General features: G+C 37.1%; 1 protein-coding gene across 1 annotated transcript in view; it reads left to right on the forward strand.

The window, feature by feature from the left end:
* Positions 1 to 1,519: 1,519 nt before the first annotated feature.
* dar1 (dendritic arbor reduction 1) overlaps positions 1,520 to 24,317 on the forward strand; it is a 31,038-nt gene continuing 8,240 nt past the window's right edge. Inside the window, exons 1-2 of the mRNA XM_020944425.2 lie at positions 1,520 to 2,422; positions 23,005 to 23,629. Of these exons, the coding sequence (XP_020800084.2) occupies positions 2,360 to 2,422; positions 23,005 to 23,629 (688 nt within the window). The 5' untranslated portion in view covers positions 1,520 to 2,359. The remainder of the gene's footprint in view (positions 2,423 to 23,004; positions 23,630 to 24,317) is intronic.

Here is a 24,317-nt window from a genome sequence, read left to right on the forward strand (position 1 = left end):
TTTGTTTTTTGTAGAGAGGCCACACCTCTATTAGCTCTTCGACCCCCCCACTATCTCACCTGGCATAAAAACAAAGCAACGTTTGCGTGATATTTCAGATACTTTTCTACCACATTCTACCTGCCCCCCTTTGAAAACATAAACTTTGGCTCCCTAATGGCCAAAAAAAAGAGCCAGAAAAAACGGCAATGGGATGAGTCAAAATGAAAATGGCTTTTATGTGTGGCGTGCGTTGGGGTAATTTTATGATTCAGGGAATTACACGATGGGAGGTAGCCCCCTGCCCCTGGAATATGTAGATACACAGATATGTTTTAATTGTCGCTTTATTGATTTCCCTCCAAGGAAAGCACCTAAAGCTGGCTTAATTTATGCTTTAATTCTATTTAATTATGCTTTTTTCGCCAGCAAGATACCGATCTAAAACGGCGGGGGGTTTCCCGTAAAATTCGTTTTCGCGTGTTATTTTCTTTTCGTATTTTTCGTTCGGGAACTATCTGAAATGTGTCAAATCTAATGGATGGCATAGTAAAGCCGATTTAAGGGCGGTAGTTTTCGTTCGGATTATGTTTAGTGTTTTCTACTCTGATTTATGACCATTCTAAGGAATAGTTTGGGTTGAGTTTCAAATGGTTGTGCTTTTAAGGTTTTTTGAAAGTGTATAGATTCTTTCAATATATTTAAAAATGTAATATTTGGTTTATTTATATATTGTATCCTTAACTTTTTAGACCTCTTCCTGAAAAGATTCTACATTTTGTATTGTATAATATTATCTATTCGGAGAATAATAAGCTCAAAATGATCTTAGAATGTAAAATCAAATGTTATTCTTTGCGTTTTTATTATTTTAAGATCTATAGATTATTATATTTAAAGGTTCATATTTCTTTTTGAACTTTAATTGCGACACTTTATTGATTCCAACTAGCATTTATCGTTGTGTTTTCTTTCTACAATAAGTAGCTCAATTGGCATTGAAAATTTTACAATAAACCAAGATATATTTACTTGTTACTTTAATAAATATAACTTTTAAACTTTTCTCAAACATTTTTTTGCATTTCTGTATAAAAAACTAAATCTTTCTCTTTAAAAATTTGACTTAAAGTATCCTTAAGTATATTTTTCATAGTCTAATATTTCTCCTATCCTTCAGAATCCTTTTACCTTTCTATTATTATATATTAACTCAACTTAATAACCTCCTCCACCGGTGATCAAATCTAAAATGGCGAATCCCCGACGTTTCATTCAATTAAAATCGATCGCCACTCTTATACCCCAAACACCTCCAATAAGATCAGCTGGCCGAGAGGGTTTGTGTGGGTTTTTATAAGAGCCACCGATCACCTGAGTCTAGCATATAGAGAGGCAACAACAGAGAGAGCGAGGGAGAGCGTAACACCTGGCCGCCAGGTGAGCAAGAGAGAACCGGTGTGGAGAGTACAAAAGTGGCTCGGGGCAGGGGCAGGGGCAGGGGCAAGGGAGGGTTAAACGTAAAGCTGACTGGCTTTTTGAGGTTTTCGAGGCTCGTCTGCGCACAGGCAGCGCTCGTCCAATCAGTACGAACTCGGGTCCCGCCAGCGCAGTGACGACTTTTGCCGACGAGCGCGTGAAAAGCCTAAATAAAAAATTAAATGTAATTTTAAATACAAAAAAAAAAATATATAAAAAAAATACCACCAAAAGTGCCTTAACCATAACGTATATCTTTAGTATATTCCCTCGAATTTACTGCCATCAAAAAATAAAAACACGAGATACAAAAAGTAAATCGAAAGCCAAAACAAGTCACAAGCTGCCGCTCATCGAATGCGGAAGTGTGAGCGAATGCCGGCGGCTTTCGATAATAATTTAATTTGCAATTAACGCAAAGGATTCGTAAAATGCTAAACGATTATTATTATTGTTAAGTATTGTGCAAACAAAAAGGGAAGCAACAAAATCAACAAAAATAAAGAGTGGAAGAAAGTGATTCGAGTGCCTTCATTTGCATATCCTTGCAAATTATTGAAATTTATAAATCGCAAAAGATAAAAAATAATAATTGAATAAGAGAACGTGCAGCAATGCCTGCTGTCGCTGTTCCCAGTGCCATTTCCAGCTAAAATATTCAATATAAAATAACCGAAAATTGATTAATCACTGTGCCTTGAACTGATCGTCGTCGTGACTTGTCGTGAGTCAGAAAGCAAAATAATAAAAGTACACAAATTGCCGGTTTCTGGACTCTTTTTTTGGTATATAAATATATCGGTTGGAGCCTGTAGAATTCTTCTGTAGATCTCCGTAGAATCAGTGCCCGGTTGCCGCGAGGCTTTTCCCCTGAACCCTTCATGAGATAAACGCCGCTTAAATGCATACGGATATCATAATTGGTGATCAATTTGCCGCCAACAATAATTATTGGGTGATGCAGGTGAGTCCTTGGACTAAGAACTAATAAATTACTCAGTGATTAATACAGAAATACATAGTGAGTAAGCTAAATTAGCAACGGGGTATAATAATAAAAGTTCAAACTAGAAAGTAAATATGTCACCAAAGTTATGGATTTTCAAGGCTTGATAAAGTTTTAAAAATCTAAAAAAATATCTTTATATAATACATAAATAATACAAAAATATTCTATTAAATTTAGTGAAACAAGCTCAACTTTAAGTTCATTTTTTAACCCCTTAAATATAATCAAATTAAGATCCTTTCCGCAATTTTTGCTTCTTCCTCAAACTTAATTTCAAACTCACCAAAAAACGTTGTTAACTGCCCATAGTTATAATAAAAATGCGCTAATTAATCCGTTTTTATTGCAAATTAATTTAAGCCAAATTTGACAAACAATACAACATACTAATGCCAACCAAAAAAACACTTGAAAAATCACCTCAAGATCAGAAACACAACTTCCGCTTATCAAAATGCAAATCTTAAACTGGCCAGATTTTTGTCGAAATTTTCGTGTGTGATTTTGATTTTTTGAGTACGAGTATAAATAAAACGCACGCGGCAATCACAAATTACAATCAAATCCGAAAACAAATTAGCTCCGATTATCGATATCTGACGAGATGAGGAGAAGGTTTTTGTGTGTGTTCCTCGAGTGTGTGTTTTCACAGAGATTAACACCTTGGATTGGCCTCAGGTGTCCCTTTGGGTTTTTATTCTGTCTCTGGTTCCTTTGGTGATCATATTTTTGTATTTACACGGAGGGAAATTGAGAGAAAGGTGGAATTTTTGTACTTTAAATGGAATATATTATAAGAAACGTGAATTAAGTATTTATATTTAAGATATTTTGAGCTACTCTCATCTTTTAGCTTTTGAATTTACTTAATCCACAAGTTCTTCAATAAATTACACCCTAAGTTATATGAATAAATTTCCTTCTGACTATTGAGAAATTATTAAAATTACAAAAGTATTTTTAAAGCAACAAAATATCCGAAAATATATATTTTTTCTCTGAATGCATTTTATATTTGCCAAAAGCGGCAATCGATTTGTAAATCTCGTTATCACCTGCAGGAACTCTTGTATCTTTAAGCCGTTTTTAAACACGGTCGGTTAACTCTTTTGAACTTGTTTCGAACGCACTTTTCACGCGTTCCTTTTTCCGCAGGGAAACTGTAGCGATCCTCACTCCCCTCTCTCTCTATGTTTTTCCCTGCTTTTTTCTCTCTTTAGTTTTTGGCTGGCAAATGTTTGCCAGGCTGTTTTCCTGTCCTCCGTCGCCGGTTGGGTTTTTGTTTGCCTCAATTGTTTGACTCGCGCTTACTTGCGAAGCTCTGTGTCAATATTTGTGCACAACACTTTGCCAATGTGCCAAGTGTCGTCTTGTTTCGTTACGTTTCGTCTCGTCCCAGCTGGGATATGAGGTGACTTTCGTCACCAGTGCGACCTACCTGCCACACACTGTCTTGCGTATGAAGTACATACATCTCTGAGGGATAGTGTCCATTGGATACTATAAATACGCATGAGTAACATGACATTCTAGGGAATATATCGATGTTTATCCTGGGTATTAATATGTGGCTAAAAGTCAACAATCGAACTCAGAGAGGAGTGTCGCCCTTTATTTCTTGGTAAATTTAACCTTGATGGGTAAAAGGGTTGATCACATTTATATTCCAGAGATGAATATGTAAGAGTTAATTATCAAATTAGTAATGATATAAAGATTGTGATAAAATACATCTACAGTTAATACGAGATTTGTAATGCAATATCCCATCTCTATAATTATATTCCATCATTAACTTAATCTTCTGAAAACTTTCCTATTACTCCTTATCACTTAAAGTTTATGTTTTTATACCAAGAAGGCTTCTAGTCTTACGTCCATTGATAAGTACCTCCCCCAGGTTCCTACAAGAAGTCTAGCCTTACTCAACAAAGGTCTTTGGAAGAAATACTTCCTTTCAAGCACGAGATAAGAGCACTTCTAGACCCAAAGACATACAGAGTGGGACGTGGAATATGAGGAAACTTGGGCGACATTGGCGATTCCGGGGAAAAGGCATCGTAAAAGACAAGTGTTGTTGTGCTTGTTCCGCCTGTCACCATCAATAGCTGCACTAATTAGGCATGTGTTCTCAAATATTTACACACAGTCGCAAAAGTACAAAGCGCTATACACCTCTTTCCCTCTCACTTCTCTTCGTCAACGAAGAGTGTTTGTGGGTAAGAGAGTTTGAAGAGAGGGGGCGGAGCTTCTTCCGTTTTCCACTGATTTAACAGATACGAAGAGATATCTGGTAAGGTGATTCCCACGACTCACCGGCGATTATGACGAAAAACTTTCATATTTTATGGCTCAGAACGAAATTAGTTTACGATCGCTTACAGGGAATTAGCAAGCTAATTGTACAGATGATGACGATATTACGGAAAGTGACTTATCGATTTAAGACGTGACGTTTGAGGTGGTATATCGGAATATGTGGTGTAGATATCGGACGATAAATACTCTATATTAATGCATACTTTTCTTTTTTGATAAGCTCTCATTCAGTTGAGTTTTTTGAACATTTCATCGATTGGATTACTTTTATATAATATCTGAAACATTAAAAATTTATCGATAAATAATAATGAAACTTTTATTATGCACTTTATCAGTTATGATAGTCTATAATTCAGTTAAGATGGTATATTGAAGGTATTTATAAACATGTATATCCGTACGATTACTTTGATATATTATTTCAAAAATGTACAATTTATCAATAAATATTATAAAACTTTTATTGTGCATTGCATCTTTTATTTTTAACTAAAATTCAGTTAAGATGCTTCAATAAAAGCAATTTATAAACATTCATATCACAACTATTACTCCGCTATAGTACTAAAAACATTATATTTATCGATATTTATTACTAAGCTCTTCTAAAATGCTCTAAAACCCGTCCATTTGTATACAGTAATGTGAGTAATGAAACTAATCAAGCACGTAGGCACTCGGTTATAGCCCCGGACTTTTGCAGCTCTGATTAATGGCCCTGAACCATTGTGTTCCAATCGTAAATAATTAAATATAGATAAAAATCGGATAACTCATATGTTTGCGGGGTCTGTCAGCGCACAGTAGAGATTTATGCAAATTATATTATGGGGACTAAACTTGCAGTCGGCTGGAGTGATTTGTCAAGAGCAGATTTTGTATACAAAATGTACGAAATAAATGCTATATGACTGCATATATTTATGTACATAAATGGTCTATCAATTGAAATAGAAAATATTTGCATTTGCAAGCAGACAAAGGCGGCCGCCTTCAAAGACGGAATCGGTGCTGAAACTTAACAAGAATTGCAGATACCAGATACAAATAACTCCTCTGTCAGTCATCTGAGCCATAAAAAATCGTGGCAAATTAGATAGAAAACGGCCAAATAATAATGGGCCGATAAGATAATGATGCGAAATGTTCATGTCCCTCGTTGACTTTCCATTTCGGAATGAGTTCAAGATTGGATCGAACTTTTTTGGGGGTTCGAACTTGGAAACAAAACACCGAATGCCAATTACACACCATCGCCGCCGCCGCCCAGACAATAATTGTTAAATAATAATAATAATAATAACTGGAGTAAGCCATGAAAACAGTTTGGCCAAAATCTCATTAAGGCCCAGTGGGAGATCTTCTGCGAATGAATAAATCTATCGCTGGATCGATCGATGGATCGATCGATTCCTATGCAAATCCCCATTGGTAATTTCGATTTCCTCGATCACAATGACCAGACTTTAGTTTCTAGTTTTTGCCCATATTTCAGTTTTTTGGTTCGATTTTTGGCAATTCATGCAAATGAAAACGAAAACTGGCACACAGACACAATAAAATATAAAAAATGTGCCAAATTTGGCACACAGCTTGGGCAGAGAGTAAAAAATAAAATCATTTATTTGCAGGCAATTTTGATTGATTCGCCGCCTGGCCAACTTGGAGGTCATCACAGGCCACAAGAATCAATCACTCACAATTCAATGAATGCACACACACAGAACTTAAGGAATTGTACCCAAAATAGTCAAAATTTGCCTGATATATTGATCTTCATTTTCATACCTTTTCAATAGAATCCTTTCTAACGAATCATAACATTTCTTTAGCCTGATTTTATGGCACGTGAGTGAACATTTATTGACCAAAGCAAACCCTTTTCTTTTCGGACATTTCTCATCTGAAATTTTTGATAGATTGCCGGGCCTAAAATCGAAAATAAACCGCAAACAAACACGTTTGAGTTCAGCGAATTATTGCGGAAACTAGTTTTGGCGAAATACTCAAAGTCATACAATAAAAAAGAGGCATTTTTTATGGGCCTAAGCTCAAAGAGGTGCTAAAACCCCTCAGACCCCTTTTATTCTCCTTGTTTTTTGCTAAAATAAAATAGAAATAATACGAAATACACAACATTGAAGCGCAATTCGTTTCAAGTTTGATTGGATCAAAAGCTCAGCGGATGACAGCGACACTTGGAATGAAATAAATTTATTTAAAGCTCGGCCCGAGCACTCATTTGATGCCGCATTAAGATCAATTATTTGATTATGAAACAAAATCTGCGTGAAATCTTTCAAATAGTTGACCCAAGCTCTCTCAAAGAGAGGGAAAGATGTCAAATGCCGGCATGCTGTAAATTTCAGCCAAGGTGAGAAATCAGGTAACAGAAAAACACACAACACACAACACATTTGATCTGGGTGCGTTGATAAAGCCATCATCGGATGGTCTGACTGATCGTAAAACCCTAAACAAAAGTTCAAACAAACATCCCCGCTCTTTCGGGGCAGTTCACAAATTGCAAATTTAAATCGAAATTGAAATTGAAACCGAAATGGCATTTCGTAACTAATACGCTGCGATATAATATAAAATGAGTCGCGCATGCGCCTAAAATTATTTCAATTCACATTATTTGCTTATTTAACTTTTATCACCGACCGAGAGATTTCTATCGTTTTTTGGCGGCGCTAATTGCCAGAGTATCGAAAGGTACACGAAATCGGTATAAGACCACAAAACAGGCGCCAGGCACCGAGGCATCAGCATTGAGATCTCTTTTTCTTTTTGACCCACTAATAGAGCCTGTCAATATTCATTCGATTCATATTGTTTTGGCCATTGAACTTTTGGCTCAAGTCAAGTCCGAGGGCTGTACATATTTCCTGCTTCTTTTTTTTTTGTATCCACAAATTAATTGCCCGCAAATCCTGTTGGACCGATCAGCAGGCATTATTCAACAGTTTTCATTTCAAATTTTTATTGATTCAACATGTTGCGCATGCCATTCAGCGACAGAGAGAAAGACACCCCTCGATCGTTGCGCCCGAGCGCTTTTCCAGCTCTGATCGGAAATTGGTTTTGTAGGTTCAGAATTTTCAGGGCACTTCCTGTCTCTCTCCCAGTGTGTGTGAGCCCTTCATTTCACATCATTTCATGGAATTTTATTGGCTTTCATAGCTTCACTGCTCACCCTCGTGATATTAGGTATATATTATGATTGCTTAGCGTGAAATTGTGAGAATATTTCCCATCAATTAATGTTTTATTATGCGTCCTGTAGGATATTCAATATCCCCTTTTTGCCGCAATATGTGTGATATGCAATAGCTGTGCGAATGATTTTATGCAAATGATATGGCAGCGGGGGTGGAAAATTCATTAGGAAAACCTTAGGGAAAGTGCCAAAATGTGGTGGAAATGTGACTGCGATAATGTCATACAAGTCGCTTGGGGAAAAATAAACAACGAGCATTGGGAAACAAATATATTGTAGGCTTAATTTTCATTTGCTTTTGTAACAGGGGAATAGGTTTCATTTTAGGGAAAATCTCAAGGTAACAATTAAAGTAATTTTCACATGAAAAGTAGACCAAGTTCGGGAAGAAATAGAAATTTACAAGTTAATATAATAATTATACAGGAAGTCTTTAACTCTTGGTAAGCTAATTTATAATAGTTGCTCATGTTTCCATTTCTAATATATATAATATAGGCACTCTGTAATTATACTTTTAACTAAACAAAAATACCCTAAATCTTTTCATATAATACCCCAATTTTTTATCTCCCATAACTCTTACCAAAAACCTAACTAAAAGAACCCATTTGAAAACCGCTTACAAAACCCGATCACTATAGTGATCTATAGCAACTACTAAACCAAATCGCTTTTGAATTAGAAAATGGCGCGCCAGACGGGAACAGTAAATAACAACAACAATTACAAATAACCATATCAATAACAGTCAGTCAGTTTCGAGTGACTTGTCATTAGAATAAATAGGCTTTACTATATACTATATCCGATATATATACATATAGATAGAGGCAAAGTCAACGGAGAAATACATTTAAAGGCAGCCAATAATGAAAATAGATATACACATCGATCGATAGTCAACAGATACATCAGTCAGAGGGGGCGGGATGATGAGGGGGGGAGGTATGTAAACTGAAAAGCGAAAATAAAATAGTTAAGAGCTTGGCGGAATAAAAAGAGAAAAAAAACTGTCGCAAATTGCGGTCATTCGTCATGCGCACATGAGCAGAACGGCAGCAGCAACAAATACACTGAAAAACGCTTGGCAAATGGCGTCGCGGTGATCAGAGAGGGGGGAGCAGTGGAGTAATGGGGGGCAGGGGTTAGCAAGCCCCCGCTAGACAGAGATAGCTATAGCTATGCTCTATGTGTGAGAGCAACCGAGCAGCGATGGGCAGCAGCGACATTTAGCGGCTTTTGTTTCTATTATTAAGCCATGTTGTTGTTGTTGTTTGTCGTCTCAGAGTAACAACAAAATAAACAAATAAAAAAAATAGCAACAAAAAATAGCAAACAACAAAAAACGTAAGCTCTTGTTGTTGCTGCTTTTATTTTTTTCCACACTCCACACGCATAAATATGAGCATGCTTAAGTGCTTCAAAAACTGGGGTGTAGTTTTAAAAAGGGGGTACGGAAACAAATAATGGATTTCTACAATTTAAGTTTAAAATTATATATATTTTTAAATAAAAGGAAACTTACTTCAGGAAGCCGATGTTAATATACCATATATCATTTATCATATCGGAAATATGTATATACGCATTCCTTGAAACTATATTTAGTCGATATTTTATATGGCAATTTTTCTGGAAAACCATAGCTTAAAAAATTCATAACTTAGCCAAAATTGCATTAATTTTAATTCGGATAGCTGTTCTGTGTTAGTTTTTATTGGGTTTAAAAATCTGCATACTCAATTTAACTTTTTAAAAAAATTCATTTTTTGTCAGTTTTTCAAAATTTTAATGATGTAACCCCTTGTAAAATTTGGAAAAATTTTTAAAATTTGATTTTTTTACCAGACATAGCCAGATCGATTCTCCTTTTGATTCTGATTAAGAAAAGATATGATTTATAGGGTCGGAAATGATTCCTTTACATTATTAAAAGCTTAGAATACCCTGCAAGGTTATAAAAATGAAGAGAATTTTAAGCGTAAAACTCCTCTTAACTGTTACTGTTTAAATTAGTTTTAAATATATTTTATACACTAATCTTAACCCCTAATGACCCCCCTTTTAACACCACCCTTGGACTACACACTCTCCCAGCTTTTGCTGCTGTTTTTTCTCCCCGCTTGAGTTTTTTTTCCTTTGCTGTCGAGCTATGAAATGTGTTTTGATTTGCTGCGCTTGCGAGGCTTTAGCTTATTGCTCTGCCGACTGCTGGTTGGACGCTTCCAGCGGGTGTTTTTCTGTTTTTTTTTCCTCTCTCTCCATATTGTTATTAGCTTGGAGATGGGGTAGCTAGAGAGCTACGAGGGGGTGGTGGTGTCCCATAGGGTGGAAGGGGAGGAGGAGGAGGGCGGCTGTCTCAACATGGCGACGTTGACTTTTGCTGCTTAATGGTGCTTAACAGCTGCCAAGAGGGGGGAGCGGAGGAGGGCAAGCGGACTGCGTGACACTGCGCAAGTCCCGCTAAACGGGAAGTATATAGTATAGATTGGTGTCTATATAGCATAGAAATAATGTAGTATATATCTCTGTGGGGGCTGTACATAGGAAGGCAATTGCACTGGCCATGCCACAGAGCGGAAAATGTGGGATTTGCTGGACGCCATTTTGACGGAGATGGAAAATTAAAGCTTTGAGATGGTAAATATTAATTAAAATATATAGGAAAAGGGTATTTAAGCGGAAGTGTGATAAGATATATCTGGAAAATAATGCAGGGAAGCATTATTTGTACTAATTTTTACATTAAATACCTAACAAATCAAGCTTATATGTCATATCAAGCACTTAAATGATATTATTTCAATTTGTACTATATGCTTTGTATTATATCTTTAAGTTTAATAAATCATAAACATTACAACCCATTTTTAACTATGCTTAAAATATCAAAAAATAATTATAAATAAAATATAAATAATAATTCTCGGATGCAAATTTTCGATGCACATTCATACATTTCCCCATGTCTCCCCTCTCACATTTCATCCAAACTAAAAACCCCACAAACCATTCCCATATCAATTTCATTCAGCAATTTGTCGACCATTAGTCTAAACTTCTCTTGAAGAAAAATAAATATACAAAAAGAGAGACCCGAAAAACAGCTCTGGCGATGTATCTTTTCCCACCTTTTTTCCCTGCCCCGTCCAGACATCATATCGTTCCATTGTTTGGACTCTGGCCGTTGTTATTATGATGGCTATTAACGCTATTATTATGAAAATTTTCAGCATCATTGATTTTTGTTACCGATTTTCTAATTTAACCAAATTATTGTTTATTCCCTCCTCGTCGTCAGTCCGTTGATTTATTTTATTTGGTGTCTCTCAGACTCCTATTTGGTGATATTTTTGGGAGTTTTGTTTCAACTTTTGACTGTCTTCCACCTCTTGGGGCTAACTTCTACTGGCCATATCCATTTGGGATTCGAGTTTTCTGTTAACTGGTTGCGTAAATATCTCTTGGCCTCAATGAAATGCCTCCACACACACACACTAATACCCCACGATAAACAGCGTCTCATAGATACGAAGACTTTTTCCTCAATGAAATGCCGAAAATTAGCATAATCTTGGGCTGCCTTTCTCGCTGGGCTTACACTAGACAACAAAGTCATAGTTTTATTGTGTATTTAGGAAATTATGAGGGTTATTTAATATATATTTTTAATAATATTCAATTATTTAGAGAAGAAGCTCAAGAATTTTGATAGACTGCAAAGGGTTTGCTTGATTAATTCCCAATGCAAGTTCTTCTTTATCATTTCTCCTATTAAGAGTAAAAGTTTCCCTTGTGGTACAGTGTTCCCTCTATAAGCGGCACTCGCAGTGGAAAAATAAAAGCGAAACCTGTTCGCATTTTAAACGAAAATCTTGTCGGACATGATGTTACCCTCAGGTGGAGTGAATGCTGGGGATGGGAATGGGGCCTCCATGGGTTATTTGTTTGTTGGTGTCAAAGCTGTCACATATATTTTATGCAGCAGCGACAGGCGGTACGGTCAGAAGGGGTCACCATTCCCCCCCACACGCATCCCCCCTCTCAGAGTGTTGCACACAGCATTCAACATATACCACATAGCATATAGCATATACAGCATTTTAATTTCCCAGTTGTTGGTAATTGCCTGGCCCGTCCCCTTGGGCCATCATGCCGCATTTGTCCCGGCGAGAGAGCTATGATTTCTTACCCAGCATTTCTGCCGATCGTGATTGCATTTGGCGGGCAGTTCAACCAGCGAAGGGGTAATGTCCCGATCAGCCAACACAGCCAGACATATGTTAGCCTTATAATTTATGCCTCTGTATTTTGTACGATTTTTTTGTTTATTAATTGTGCAAGCCGATCGTCAAAATATTTGTGCCCTCGGGCTCATGTTACAATGGTTTATTTTTTTTTAAAACACTCACTAAGGAGGCGGAGCTCATATAATACATAAATAGTTGGTTATACATTTAGCTTATACAAATTCCTTAATAAATAGAAGAATTTTTCATATTATCTTAACGATAATCGATACTCTGCTAGCTTAATATCGCTTTATATCGATAATTACCTTTTGCCATCCCTAAGTTCCCTCTCGCTGGCAATTTATTTAATTACATAGAACGCTTCGGATTGCCCAAGGTTACCGATAATTTATATGTCACAGTTAAATTAAATGCATTTAACACGAGAATTAAGCAAATAAAGCGGCAGTCGAATAATTGGGAAGCGAATTTCTTGTTTTTTTTTTATATATATACCTTCGCCGCTGCTTAATTAAACTCATTTGGGTGGATCGTTAAAATAAATCAAATTGAAGGCTCAGAGGTAGGATGCTGTGTAGGGGGGGGATAATAAGTGAAATTAGCTAAATGAGCCATAAACAAAAGCTCACAGTTTAGTTCGGGAGAAGTGTAAATTATAAATCACTGACGAAAATGAAAGTACTTTCAGAGGGGGAGATTGAAGGTTAATAAAAATTAAATTCCTAATTAAACTTTGTGAGATAATAAACTATAAGGTCTCCTTTTTCCACTCCCCAAAACCCTGTCATATTTGCACTCAAAACTCCATCATGCTCTCTATCTTGCCTAATTAAATGCCGCAAAATAAATGCTTAATTGGACAGATAGACTTTTGAATGAGCAGCTGATATAACCGATCGGCAAAAAAAAAAAAACAGAAATCAAGAAATGTTAAACAGTAGCCTGGCCTGGCATTTGAAGCCAATCTGCATACGAGACTCACAGAGACTCCAAATGTGGCACACATTTGATATTTGAATGCTAGTCAAACCGAAATAGATATGTGCCAAAAGATTTTGACAGGCCAACTATCAAATTCATATCGTTAATGTGGCAAACTTCTCTCTCGGATAACCGGCTAATTGAAATGTCGATAAGGCAAACGTTTTGACAGTCAGACAGTTGCCCAAATAAAAGTCTCGAAATGTCATTTGCAGAAGAAGTTACTGGTACTACTTGGCCCACATTGCGTATACGCTACGTTGACTCATTGTCTTCTAAGCAAAATGCGGCTCAATGTGCCGCAATTTGACCCAGTTTTCCTTGGTTCACAATAAGAACCCAGACACACAGAGACCACAACAAAACATGACTCACTTCCACTCCAGTTTTGGATGTCCCAGCTGCTGGAGCTCCTTTGAAGCTTTTGCGAAATTTATGCGCACAATATGCGAAATTTATTGTAATGACAATCGCTTAGTGCATAATTCGTTGCCCGCCCCCTTTGAGAGTACTTTTATTACTTCTCTCGGTTTTTTTTCTCGTTTGTTTGTTTGTTGAGCAGGAAGCGAGCAATCATTGTGGCTTTTTGGGTATTATTTTGAATGTTGTTGTTGTGGATGCAGCTGCTCCAATTGACGCCCACCTGCATAAGGGAGGAGCTGGCTAAGCCTGATGTCAAAAGTGGGCTGAGATGTGCATAAATCACAGAGGGAATTAAGTGTCCAGGTCGAACCCAGTATGCAAAGACATGTACGTAATCATTATCTTTGTTTTTTAACGATTTTAAAATATTTATTATATTATTTAAATATTTAATAACTTTAATAAATATTTTTATACAAATTCCCCTTGCTGAAGCCTTCATTAAGCAGGTGTCAGCCCCTCTCGCCTTGCTTTTGCTTTCATTTTCATTGAACAATGTGCATCATTAACGCAAAATACCATTGTGGCTGCCTTTTTTTCTTTTTTTGCAAACTCGTTAACAAAAGCGCAAATATTTTAAGCTTAAATTTTGTGTTGTGTTGTGTGCTGTTTTGTTATTTTTACAACAAAATATACCGAGAGTCTTAATGAAGTGCGATTCAGATTCGTCGGGCATTTCGGGTTAGGGAGGTTGGCAAATGCAGCAAAAGCAACAGCAGCAGCAGCAGTATTAAGTTTATTTTTGTGGTTGTGCCAAATGCGGAAGTTGAAATGTTTCGGCAAGTGAAGTATCTCCCCCTTTTCCTCCCCTCTTCGGAATGCCCCCTGAAATCCTTAAGAAATCATCTGGGGACTCACGTGCGGCGACTAAAGTTGAAGCTGAAATTTTGTTTCTTGACTTTTGTGGGCTGGTCTCTTGACCATTTTTGGCCTTTTGGCTCTTGCATTGATTAACGCATTTCTTTGGCTGTCCAAGCAGGCATTGTGCTTGTGTTTTTTCCAATTTTTTTTGTAGTTTTCTGGAGTATATAGTAGTATAGGAACCCGATCCTAACCATTGTCGTGGCTTCTGGTTTTGGCAAGTGATTTATGCCACCGTTGGGGCAACTCGAACGAACGTCTGACACATTGCGGCGACACATTTGTAGCTAATAAGTTTAGTGGCATAATGAATGGCATTTGAAAAGGTCCATTGAATCGACAATTGAGAATATATATATATATAGAGTATATATGGTGTTTCACCTGGGGATTGCAGCTTTGGACAGCATTTCCCAATGAATCACGCCGAAAGGAAATCTGGGTCAAGAGTCCAGGAATTTTACAGAGATGCAGAGAAATTTATGCGAAAGCATAATTTTTAATGCAATCTATAGAATTATTGGTACTAAAACACCCTATAATTTAAGTGTATTTTTATTATTTTATACTTTTAATCTTGTAATCAATTTAGTCGTAAAATTATTAAATCCTTATTAAAAAGTTGTTCATGATTTTAATGACAAACTAATTCTTGGTATTAGTCGTTAAATAAAGTGCTAGTAACTGGCAGCCATAAGCTTTATCGATACTTTAATTTAATTGAATTTGATTCATAATTGTTTTATTTATTGCTTTTATCTTAGAGTCAAGAAATCAGTTCAAAGATCATAAAAAAATCTACCTCTAAGAAATCCTGTAAAAGATTTATCTTTATAAATTGTATCATAAACTAAATATTTTGTTGATTTCTTTTTAATATCTTATTGCTGGATTAATTACGTTTAATAACATATATTTTTAATATATGTTTTACAAATAGCTCTTGTATTTTGTATTCATAGAACATCTCTTCATTTATTTATTAACAAAATAGTTGTTAATTAAAGCTGAACAAATAGTTCCTATTAAGTAGTTTAAATTTCCTGTAATTTGTATCATTATTCCCTTTATTTCTTCACCTTCGTCTCGCTGTGAGCACTTAAAAAAGCAAAGAGCAAAAAAATACCCGCAATGTCCGACATTGTGAGTTAATTTTGTTTCATTTTATTTTGTATTTTTGTATTTTTTTTTAAGAGACTCGCACGCGTCGAAGGCAGCACACGCCAATGCCAACGGCGCAGGCGCAAAGGTGTTAAAAAGGGCACCCAAAGGACAAGGGAACGGCGACGGGGTTAAGGTGGTTAATAACCTGAACGCTAATGAAAGGAAAATAAAAACGGAATGACGTCAAAAAGACACACAGAGAGATAGTATTTTTTGTATAAAGATGAACTCTCGCTGAGGGTTTAAGGTCCTTATGATGATATGGGGGCGAAACCTAAACTAAATTTATGATCAAGATGATGACCTAATATTTAAGTTTGGCAGCTGATGAACTATTTGCAGCTGCCCCTATTAACCATGACGGGGCAGCATTTCTGATTTTTTTATTTTTTTTTAATTTTTAATGGACTTTTGAGAAATCGAAAATCGAGAGGAGCGCACAAGGGCGACAAGCGAGATAAACGCTTCATGCTTTTCTTTTAACACCTTTTCAAGAGATTTGTGCCGTTCTTGTTGTTGTTTGCCCAGCCACTTAGCGCCTCTTTTACGATTAGAAAAAAAAAAATAAAATAAAATAGAAAAAGTATAGGAGATATAGAGATAGAGGAGATGTTAGGAGTGAACCTCATTTAATTATGTAAACGACACGAGCGTGGCTCGAGTAGAAGATACGAGAGACCCATTTATGTCAAATTGACACCTTGTGTGTCCGTTTCCCCTTGAACACCACTTTCCCCACCTCAATTACACAAAGGGAAAATGTGGTGAACAACTTACGAAGAAAATTGGGAATTTAATTTAAAGAAATACTGAGTTTTAAGACAGATGTTCTAAGATATATTTAAAGAAATTACTGATATTTTGAACCTATTACTATGTATAAATTACTAGCTAGTTTCTGAAATATTTAATTCTCGTACAGAAATATATATTTTAAGTATTTCCTAGACTTTTCCATTTCTACTAATAATTTCCTGTGCATAGAAAACCTTTATGATTTTCCCAAATTCCTCTCTTTAGGCTCTTAGCTCTTCGTTTTTCCCCACTTTTAAATATTTATGAGCCCCTTCGTCTTGCGCTCTTTTACCTTAATTGATGAGTTCGCCTTAGATAAAGGTGTTAAAGTTGGAGTTTGGCTTGTAGCTACAGCTACATATTTGCCTTTTGCAGGTGCCAACTCCAAAATAGCCAAATATCGATATATAAATAAAGAAAAAGGGGGCTAAGAAGATGCATCCAGCTGTGCCGACAAATTGTGGCTGGCGACAAGCAAATAAACAGAATTAAAACCAGCGCTGCATGAGATGCACAGCAGCAGCAGCATCTGCAGCATCCCCTTGGTCGCGTGTAAATGATTCTCGCCTTCTTGGCACATGTCCATGTAAAGAGCTGCCTGGCCACAGGTAACTGCAGGTAGCCACCTGACTTGTCAATGCCTACACGCCTTTAAGCCATAAGGAAAGAGCCACAAGCAGGGAGTCTAGACTTGAGACTTGAAATCAAAGTAGATTTTCCCAACTCTTGAATCTATTTCAAGTGTAAAATTATCTCAAATTTGTGGTTCCTATATCCCACAGGGCATTAACCATTCGATGCAAATCAATCCTCTAAGCAAATGCAAAATGCATTGCCTTGTAAGCCCCACAAATTCCCAGAAATTGACTCCAAATCGCGCAAGTAGAGAGAAAAAGAAAGAAAGACACACACAAACCTCAAGTTGCAAGTCCCCTGGTGACATTTAGCTAGACGGGAAATCGAGTTTTCTTTTGGGCCCAGGGAGTTGGCCATTTCACAACGAAAAAATAGCAAAACGAAACGATGCAAAACGCATGTCGAGCATGGGCTGCACTTGTCCGCGGCAAGAGAGCGATTCAACTACTGTTCCAAATTTGATTTGCAATGCTGATACTTTTTGGTCAAAGGAAAGCCAAGTGAAAAATGCGGAAAACATATTTGGCATAGTTCGAAAGCGATCTCTTTCGAGTCTCTCCATCTCTCTCCCTCGTCGTTGGCCAAGATTTATGGGCGGTTGGTCCAATAAAATAATTGCCAGCGATTTTTTATGCAAATCGCTTTTCGCTCCTTGCTGCCCCGCCGCTGACTCATGGCCCAAAACAAACCGTCTATATGTGTGGCTCTCTATATACATATATATATATATATATATAAACTAAGCTATTTTTACGATCTTCTAGAGCCGCGTTGTGGTTTAATGGTCCAGCAGCGGTTAGCTTTTATGACGCTCTCCGGTTTTGGTTTAATTTGCGGTTTGAACTTATCTATGAAGAGGGTCAGGCCGTAGGTTTATTTTGACATTGATTTTGAGCCCCCGAAACGAAAGACTCAGGCAACGAACTTGTTCTGGCCGCACACACCACCTTTTTCTCCATTTTTTGCTCCATGAATGTGTCAAGTCAATCGCTTCCTGCCTTAATGGAAACTTTCACTTGAGGCAAGCGAACAAAACACTAGCATTAGCGGTCGTTTCATTAAACAAATTTCAGGAAATATACATTTTTTACACATACATAAACTCTACTCTTTCCTTTTTATTTTGCACTCAATTGAAGTCTGCCCTGGGGGCCAAAGTGGCGATTGGCGATTGGATTTGAAACAATGAGCCAAGTCGAATCTGTCGATTATTTAACGATTTTATATATATAGTGCGCTATCCTCTCCTGAATTTCTTTCATTGGGGCTTCTTTCTCTTTTTTCTTTATATATGTATAAATGTTTTTGTATTGTATCTTGGCCTAGCAATTACTTTACGAAGGCCGCTTCTGCTTATCCCGCAAATACATCTGGCCAGCAGCAGTCGATTGTTAATAAGCGTGTTGGCCTTATCACAAAAGCGTACTTTCATTGTCTTATTTGGGTGTGGGTGTGTGAGTTTTTTGAGGGGGGGAATTACAAACTGATGAATCGATATTCGGCACGTGCCGTTAATGAAGTCAAAGTAGGGGGCAAATCGCTTTAGAAAGCTCACCGCTGAGAAACAGGAAACAAAAGTTGTAAATACCCAAAAAAACCTATTCATTCGTTTCATTGATATTTTCAATATTACAGCACCAATTAGATATATATCTCCTACATAACATAAGAATATCATAAATGTGTGGGCTCTCTTATACTGTTTTATAACCCAATTCTTGTCGAACCATTTAGGCATTTAATTTATTATCTCCCGCAGTTGAAATACCTTTTGTTATTGATATGATTTCTGATTTTTTTTATTTTGGACCCATTTCTTACGAGTTTTATGGAGCAACTTTATGCGCAGCTGTCAAGAGTCGCAAAGATCGAACGCAAAATGGTCAATTTTATGGCTCAATATGGAGAGTCAGGCTCAGCAAAATGCCTGAATTAATAATAGTAAAAAAAATATCAAATAAACAGTTGGCAATTTGACATCTTTTTTATATAGTTATTTTTGGCATATTGATGGTCGTTAATAGATAGAGTCAAATTGAAAAGAAATGTCAATGACGGACAGACGAATGAATGAACGAACGGCTGGCTTTAGCTCCCGAGGCTCTTTCGAGAGACTATCGAGCTCTTTAAAATGCAAAGCGGCTGCCAAAAGCTGGTAGAAGTAACAAAAAGTATAATGGAACATAAAATTTATTAATTTTTATAGGCATTATTTGTAAGTTGTATATATATATATATATAATCATTTCCCTGTTTCTCACAGCTGCGGCAGCAGCAACAAGTGCCAAATTTGGTCTGAGGTTCTTGACCATCAAGCACACACGCACCTGGAGCTTTATTTTGCATATTTTGTTCGATTTTAAATGAAGTCACGTTGCACTCGTAAAGTTGATATTTATGTTTGTCATTATTTTTTATGCTTTCTGCTTGTTTTCCTCTATTTTTTTCAGTCTTTTTCATATAAATATTGTCGTTTTGGTGTGTGTTGTGTGTCTTGTTTGGAGGCCTCCCCCCTGCCCCCTGATACATGTGTTGCTACAACAATGTCTTGTTTTCCTTTTGGTGGTGGCGTTAAACAATAGTTAACAACTTTATTTGTGTGCTTATATGCACTTAACGCTCTTGGCCATTAAGGCAGCAACTCCTCACGTTTCGGCTGCCATTCACCTGAGAATGAGAAATGCCAAAGCGGCATGCTGCCACAGAGCTGCCTTTTTTTTGTCAGCTAATGAAGCAGCAGCAGCAGCAGCAGTTGCAGTTGTGCTGTCGAGGTTGCAATGTTGCAGGTTGCACGTTGCACGTTGCAGGTTTAGCGGCAGAAGCCGCCACCAGTCATCGCACAGCGTCTGTCAGTCCACATAAAAGTCAGAGATGGCTATGAAAAATCACCAAAACGAATCGCTAAACAGCCGCAAAAATGCACTCGAAATGGGGCATGCCGAATTCGAGACGCAAAAATCCATACTCAAATTATTCGGTGAAAATGCAGCCTTTGTTTCTGTTTTTTTCTTAAATTGCCGACAAATACGGTTGCAGGGAAAGTGGAACGGGAAAATGAATTGCAGTCCCAATTGATTTATTTTAAAATGGGAAATACAAATTCAAGGCTTCATCTTCATAAATTAATTAACATCATTTTATTAATAAAGTTTTCTAACAATTTCCGAAGGCTTAGCCAATAAATCATAATTATAGGCACCTCCAAAAGCAGCGGAATGACACCTCTCTAAAAAGTGATTACCTTCAGCAATTGACCCTTTTAATAATTATAATTTTTATGAGAGTGAATAAATCATGCCTTTAAATCTCTGCATTGAATATGAATCACAGTCAGACCCAGCTGCAGTTTTACAGCGCCAAAGCATTAGACCCAATTCATCAACACTCCAAAAAGGGGTCAAATCAATAAACAAAAAACATAAAATAACCCAGAGACAAATGGGTATATAACTCGCATTTAAACTCCCTTTGCAATTTATGTAAATTTTTATATGTACATAATGCCCATTTATTGACTCTCGGCCATCAAGAAGCAATCACCGAACACAGACAGCAACAACATATTAAAAGAATCATAAATAAATAAAAATAACTTGGCGTGCCAGTTTGCGGCTCAAAAAATAAAGAAAAGAAATTGAATATTACAAGTACCTGGACATAATTTCACCAACGAGAACCCCAAAGGCAAACCAAAAGAAGTGTCCGAAAAGAACAACAGGTTCATAATTGAAATTCATGTTTGTGGTTCTTGTCGCTTGTCAAAGAGTTACCGTTCGCAGTCGCTGTCACAGTCACAGTCACAGTCACCGGTCACAGTCTCGGTTTGCCCCAAAGTCCAATCGAAGTCAATGGAGGAAAGAGAGAGAGACCTAAGCCTAAGCCACTTAAAGATTCCGCGAGCCTGCCAAGGCAACGCTCCACGCATTCTTATGAGGTCATTTGCGTGGGGAGCCCACTAAATGCTCCATCAGAACCTTTGCCAAGTTGGAAAACTCGAAAACTTGGTTCGTGGAAAACCAAACAGTGGGACCTAAAAGCCAAAAGTGTTCATTACAATAATACAAAAATATACATAAAGACTTAAAAGCTATAAAAAAAAAACATTGTTAATCGATAGAAAAATATGTCTTCTATGATTAAAAACCTAAGTTACAAGCAATAGTTATCGATTTTTGTCTATTTGGGCCACCATGCTCTGCACATTACTCATACGACCCGTAAGGAAACACACAGAAAATCTATTAAAATTATCACACGCCATGTTGACCTCAGCGGCGAGCAAACATTACTCAAAAACCCAAAAAAATAAACCCCAAAAGTGAAAAAGAAGTATGTAGGTACCGTTTTGTGTATAGATCTGGTAAAAAAAAAATGGAAAATAAAGCGACCGCAGCCAATAAAATGAAAAATGCTGGCGCAAAAATATTGCAGCTAAAATAATTTGCCACGCTCGTAAATTTTCAGCTCATAAAACAGAAACGAGGCAACACACAACACACAACACACACATTTGCTCGGGGGAGTGAGTCAGTGTCGAGCATTTCTCGAATTGAGTCAGATTTTTCGTTTGGTTTCTGCTAGGTTTTATGGCTAAGGCCTTTGCTGATCGACAGTTTGTTTGATATATGGGCCCTTGGCCACCATCATTTGCATGTGAAAGGCACATCGAGAGAGCTGCCCCAGAGACTGGACTCGACTCTGAGTTTTGGATTTGAGTTCATAAAAAAAATTTCACTAATTTGCCAAATGATTATTATGTTTGCCTAAACAACGTTAAGTGTTGCCATAAATTAGCCAAAAGAGCCAGAGTTGTTTCCCCACAAAAAAACAAAAGCCAATCAACAAAAGACAAGAGTTTCAAAACTAAAAATAAACTAAATTCTAAGACGATGAAAATTCTATAAAATTGCAAAGGAAAGGAAGTGAGATTTGATGTGTAAATCATACCCAGAATTAGCAATTCGTAGGCCTCAAAAAGTCTGTCAAATCTAAATCTTTTAGCATGACAAAAGAGTCGTTTTTTAGCGCTTTTCTAAACGTTCTCATTTGTTTCACAGAAATATATATATGTATATTCAAATTCCAGTCAAAACGAATGACTTAGGCAACGAACTTGCATTGGCTCTCGAAAAGCGCATGAGCATTAAGACCCACTCGAAGCTCACAGCTCCTTGGGTAATAAAAATAAAAATCAAAATCGAAATAAAAATAAAAATAAAAATCAGACGACAAATCTACACGGACAACAACAAATTTCAAAGTCAAGCAAAACGAAATTGAAGCAAAGAATGCAATAAAATAAAAAACAAAAGCCAGAGAAGAGAAATGAACGTAAAGATAAAAGGCAAATGCGGTGGGGATTTGATTCGAGATTGCGTTCAAGTGGCAGCCGAAAGTGTTGCAAGGCGATAAAAGTTTAATCAAAATTTATGGTAGGGATAGAGGGGGGCAGAGATAGAGGTAGATGAGGTTCAAGCTGCTAAAGAAGAAGAAGGTCTCAAGCTCAAACTCTGATTGCCCATTGGGTTTTATAAGACCTACTCTCGCTGAAAAGCACACCAGGAAAAAAAGATATCAGTACTATAATGAGTTGAAATAAATTTAAAAATAATTTACTTAACTGTGAAACTGTATTAAGCTTTAGATTTTGTTTAATATATATTCGAAAATGTATATAAAGTAATTTTAAATCCTAAATCAATAAGATATTCATGTTTAGGTTACGTTTATACTTTCCAAAATATTTAGTAAATCCTAAATCTTATATAGAACCTTCATTTCCCATAGAAACCCCCTTTATATTCCCTTGCTTTGCATTTTTCTCAGTGTATGCTTTATCTCTGAAACTCATTGGATTTTTCTCTTTCTTATTACAGTCCCCGGAGTTGGACTATCGGCACGAGCTGATGGGACGTCTGCATAAAATCGAACCCGCCGATGTTGAGTTGGAGGTTCTGGCTGCAGCTGCTGCAGCAGCCAACAACAACAACAACAATTCCAGCAGCAACAATAACAACAACAACAACAACAATAGCAGCAACAACAGCAGCAGCAACAACAGCAGCAACGGCAGCCAGACACCAACCAGCAACAACAACAACAACAGCCTGACAGCCGCCACAGTTGGCAGCCATCAGCAGCATCAGTTCCATCATCACCTGCACCACCATCACTCGCATTCGCATCAGCATCACCACCAGCACCACCACCTGCATCAGCAGCAGCAGCAACACCACCACACCCACAGTCTGCAGAGCGGCGAAAGCGGAGCAGGAGCAACAGGAGCAGGAGCGGTAGAGTCATGGCATCCGCATCCCCAGTACCCCAGTGACCAACAGCAGCAACAGCAACTCCAACCTGCCGGCTCACCCAACTCCAACTCAAACTCCGCGTACGGATGTGCTCCGCTCTATGATGGAGCGCCCTATGAGGTGGCTTTGGCCTATGGAGCGGCCAGTGGAGCCACAACTGCAGGAAGCAGCGATAAGGAGTATCTGTATGGTGAGTTTTGGGGTATAGATTAAAGGATTATATCTTAAAGATATAAAGAAAAATTATAAAGAGATGTATACTATTGAATTTCTTGGGTATTTAGCTGAAAAATTGTGTGTTGTGTGGGCTCCATTTGGGTCCACAAAATTACACGCATGGTGAAATCTCACAAGTCAATAGTAAAATATAGAGAAACACCAGCAAATGGCAGCTTGTTTGAGGTTGGATGCCGAAATGTGAAATTTGAAACTCTACGAAAATTATAAATAAAAAGATGTAGACAAGCTGGAGACGCTTTAGCTTACAAATATTTTTTGAGGCATCAACGAAACAGAAATGAACTGTAATAAAGTGAGTTAATATTAGACAGAAAATAGAAAAGAAATTGGAATAAAGTCTTAAGAGAAGAAATAGCAGCAGGAACAATGATTTATAGCTTTTATTTGCTATTAGTTCCTCAGCGAAATACCCTTTAAAAAACTATACACTCCATCAGCTAATTTAAGCCTCATCTTTTAGCGAATAGTATCTACTTGGTATTGTTAGATCTTCCTCTAAAAATAGTTAAACAAATTGGCAGCTGTTTTGAAATTTCATGCATATGCGAGATTTCATTGTGTACCTATTCATTGATTATTTGCATAATGCGTTAGCAGGCGATTATAATTCGATTTCTGTTTGTTTCTTTTCACTCTCT

Source organism: Drosophila serrata, unplaced genomic scaffold, assembly GCF_035046125.1.
Source record: "Drosophila serrata isolate PLE 108 unplaced genomic scaffold, ASM3504612v1 contig_2, whole genome shotgun sequence".
Classification (NCBI taxonomy): Eukaryota; Metazoa; Arthropoda; class Insecta; order Diptera; family Drosophilidae; genus Drosophila; species Drosophila serrata.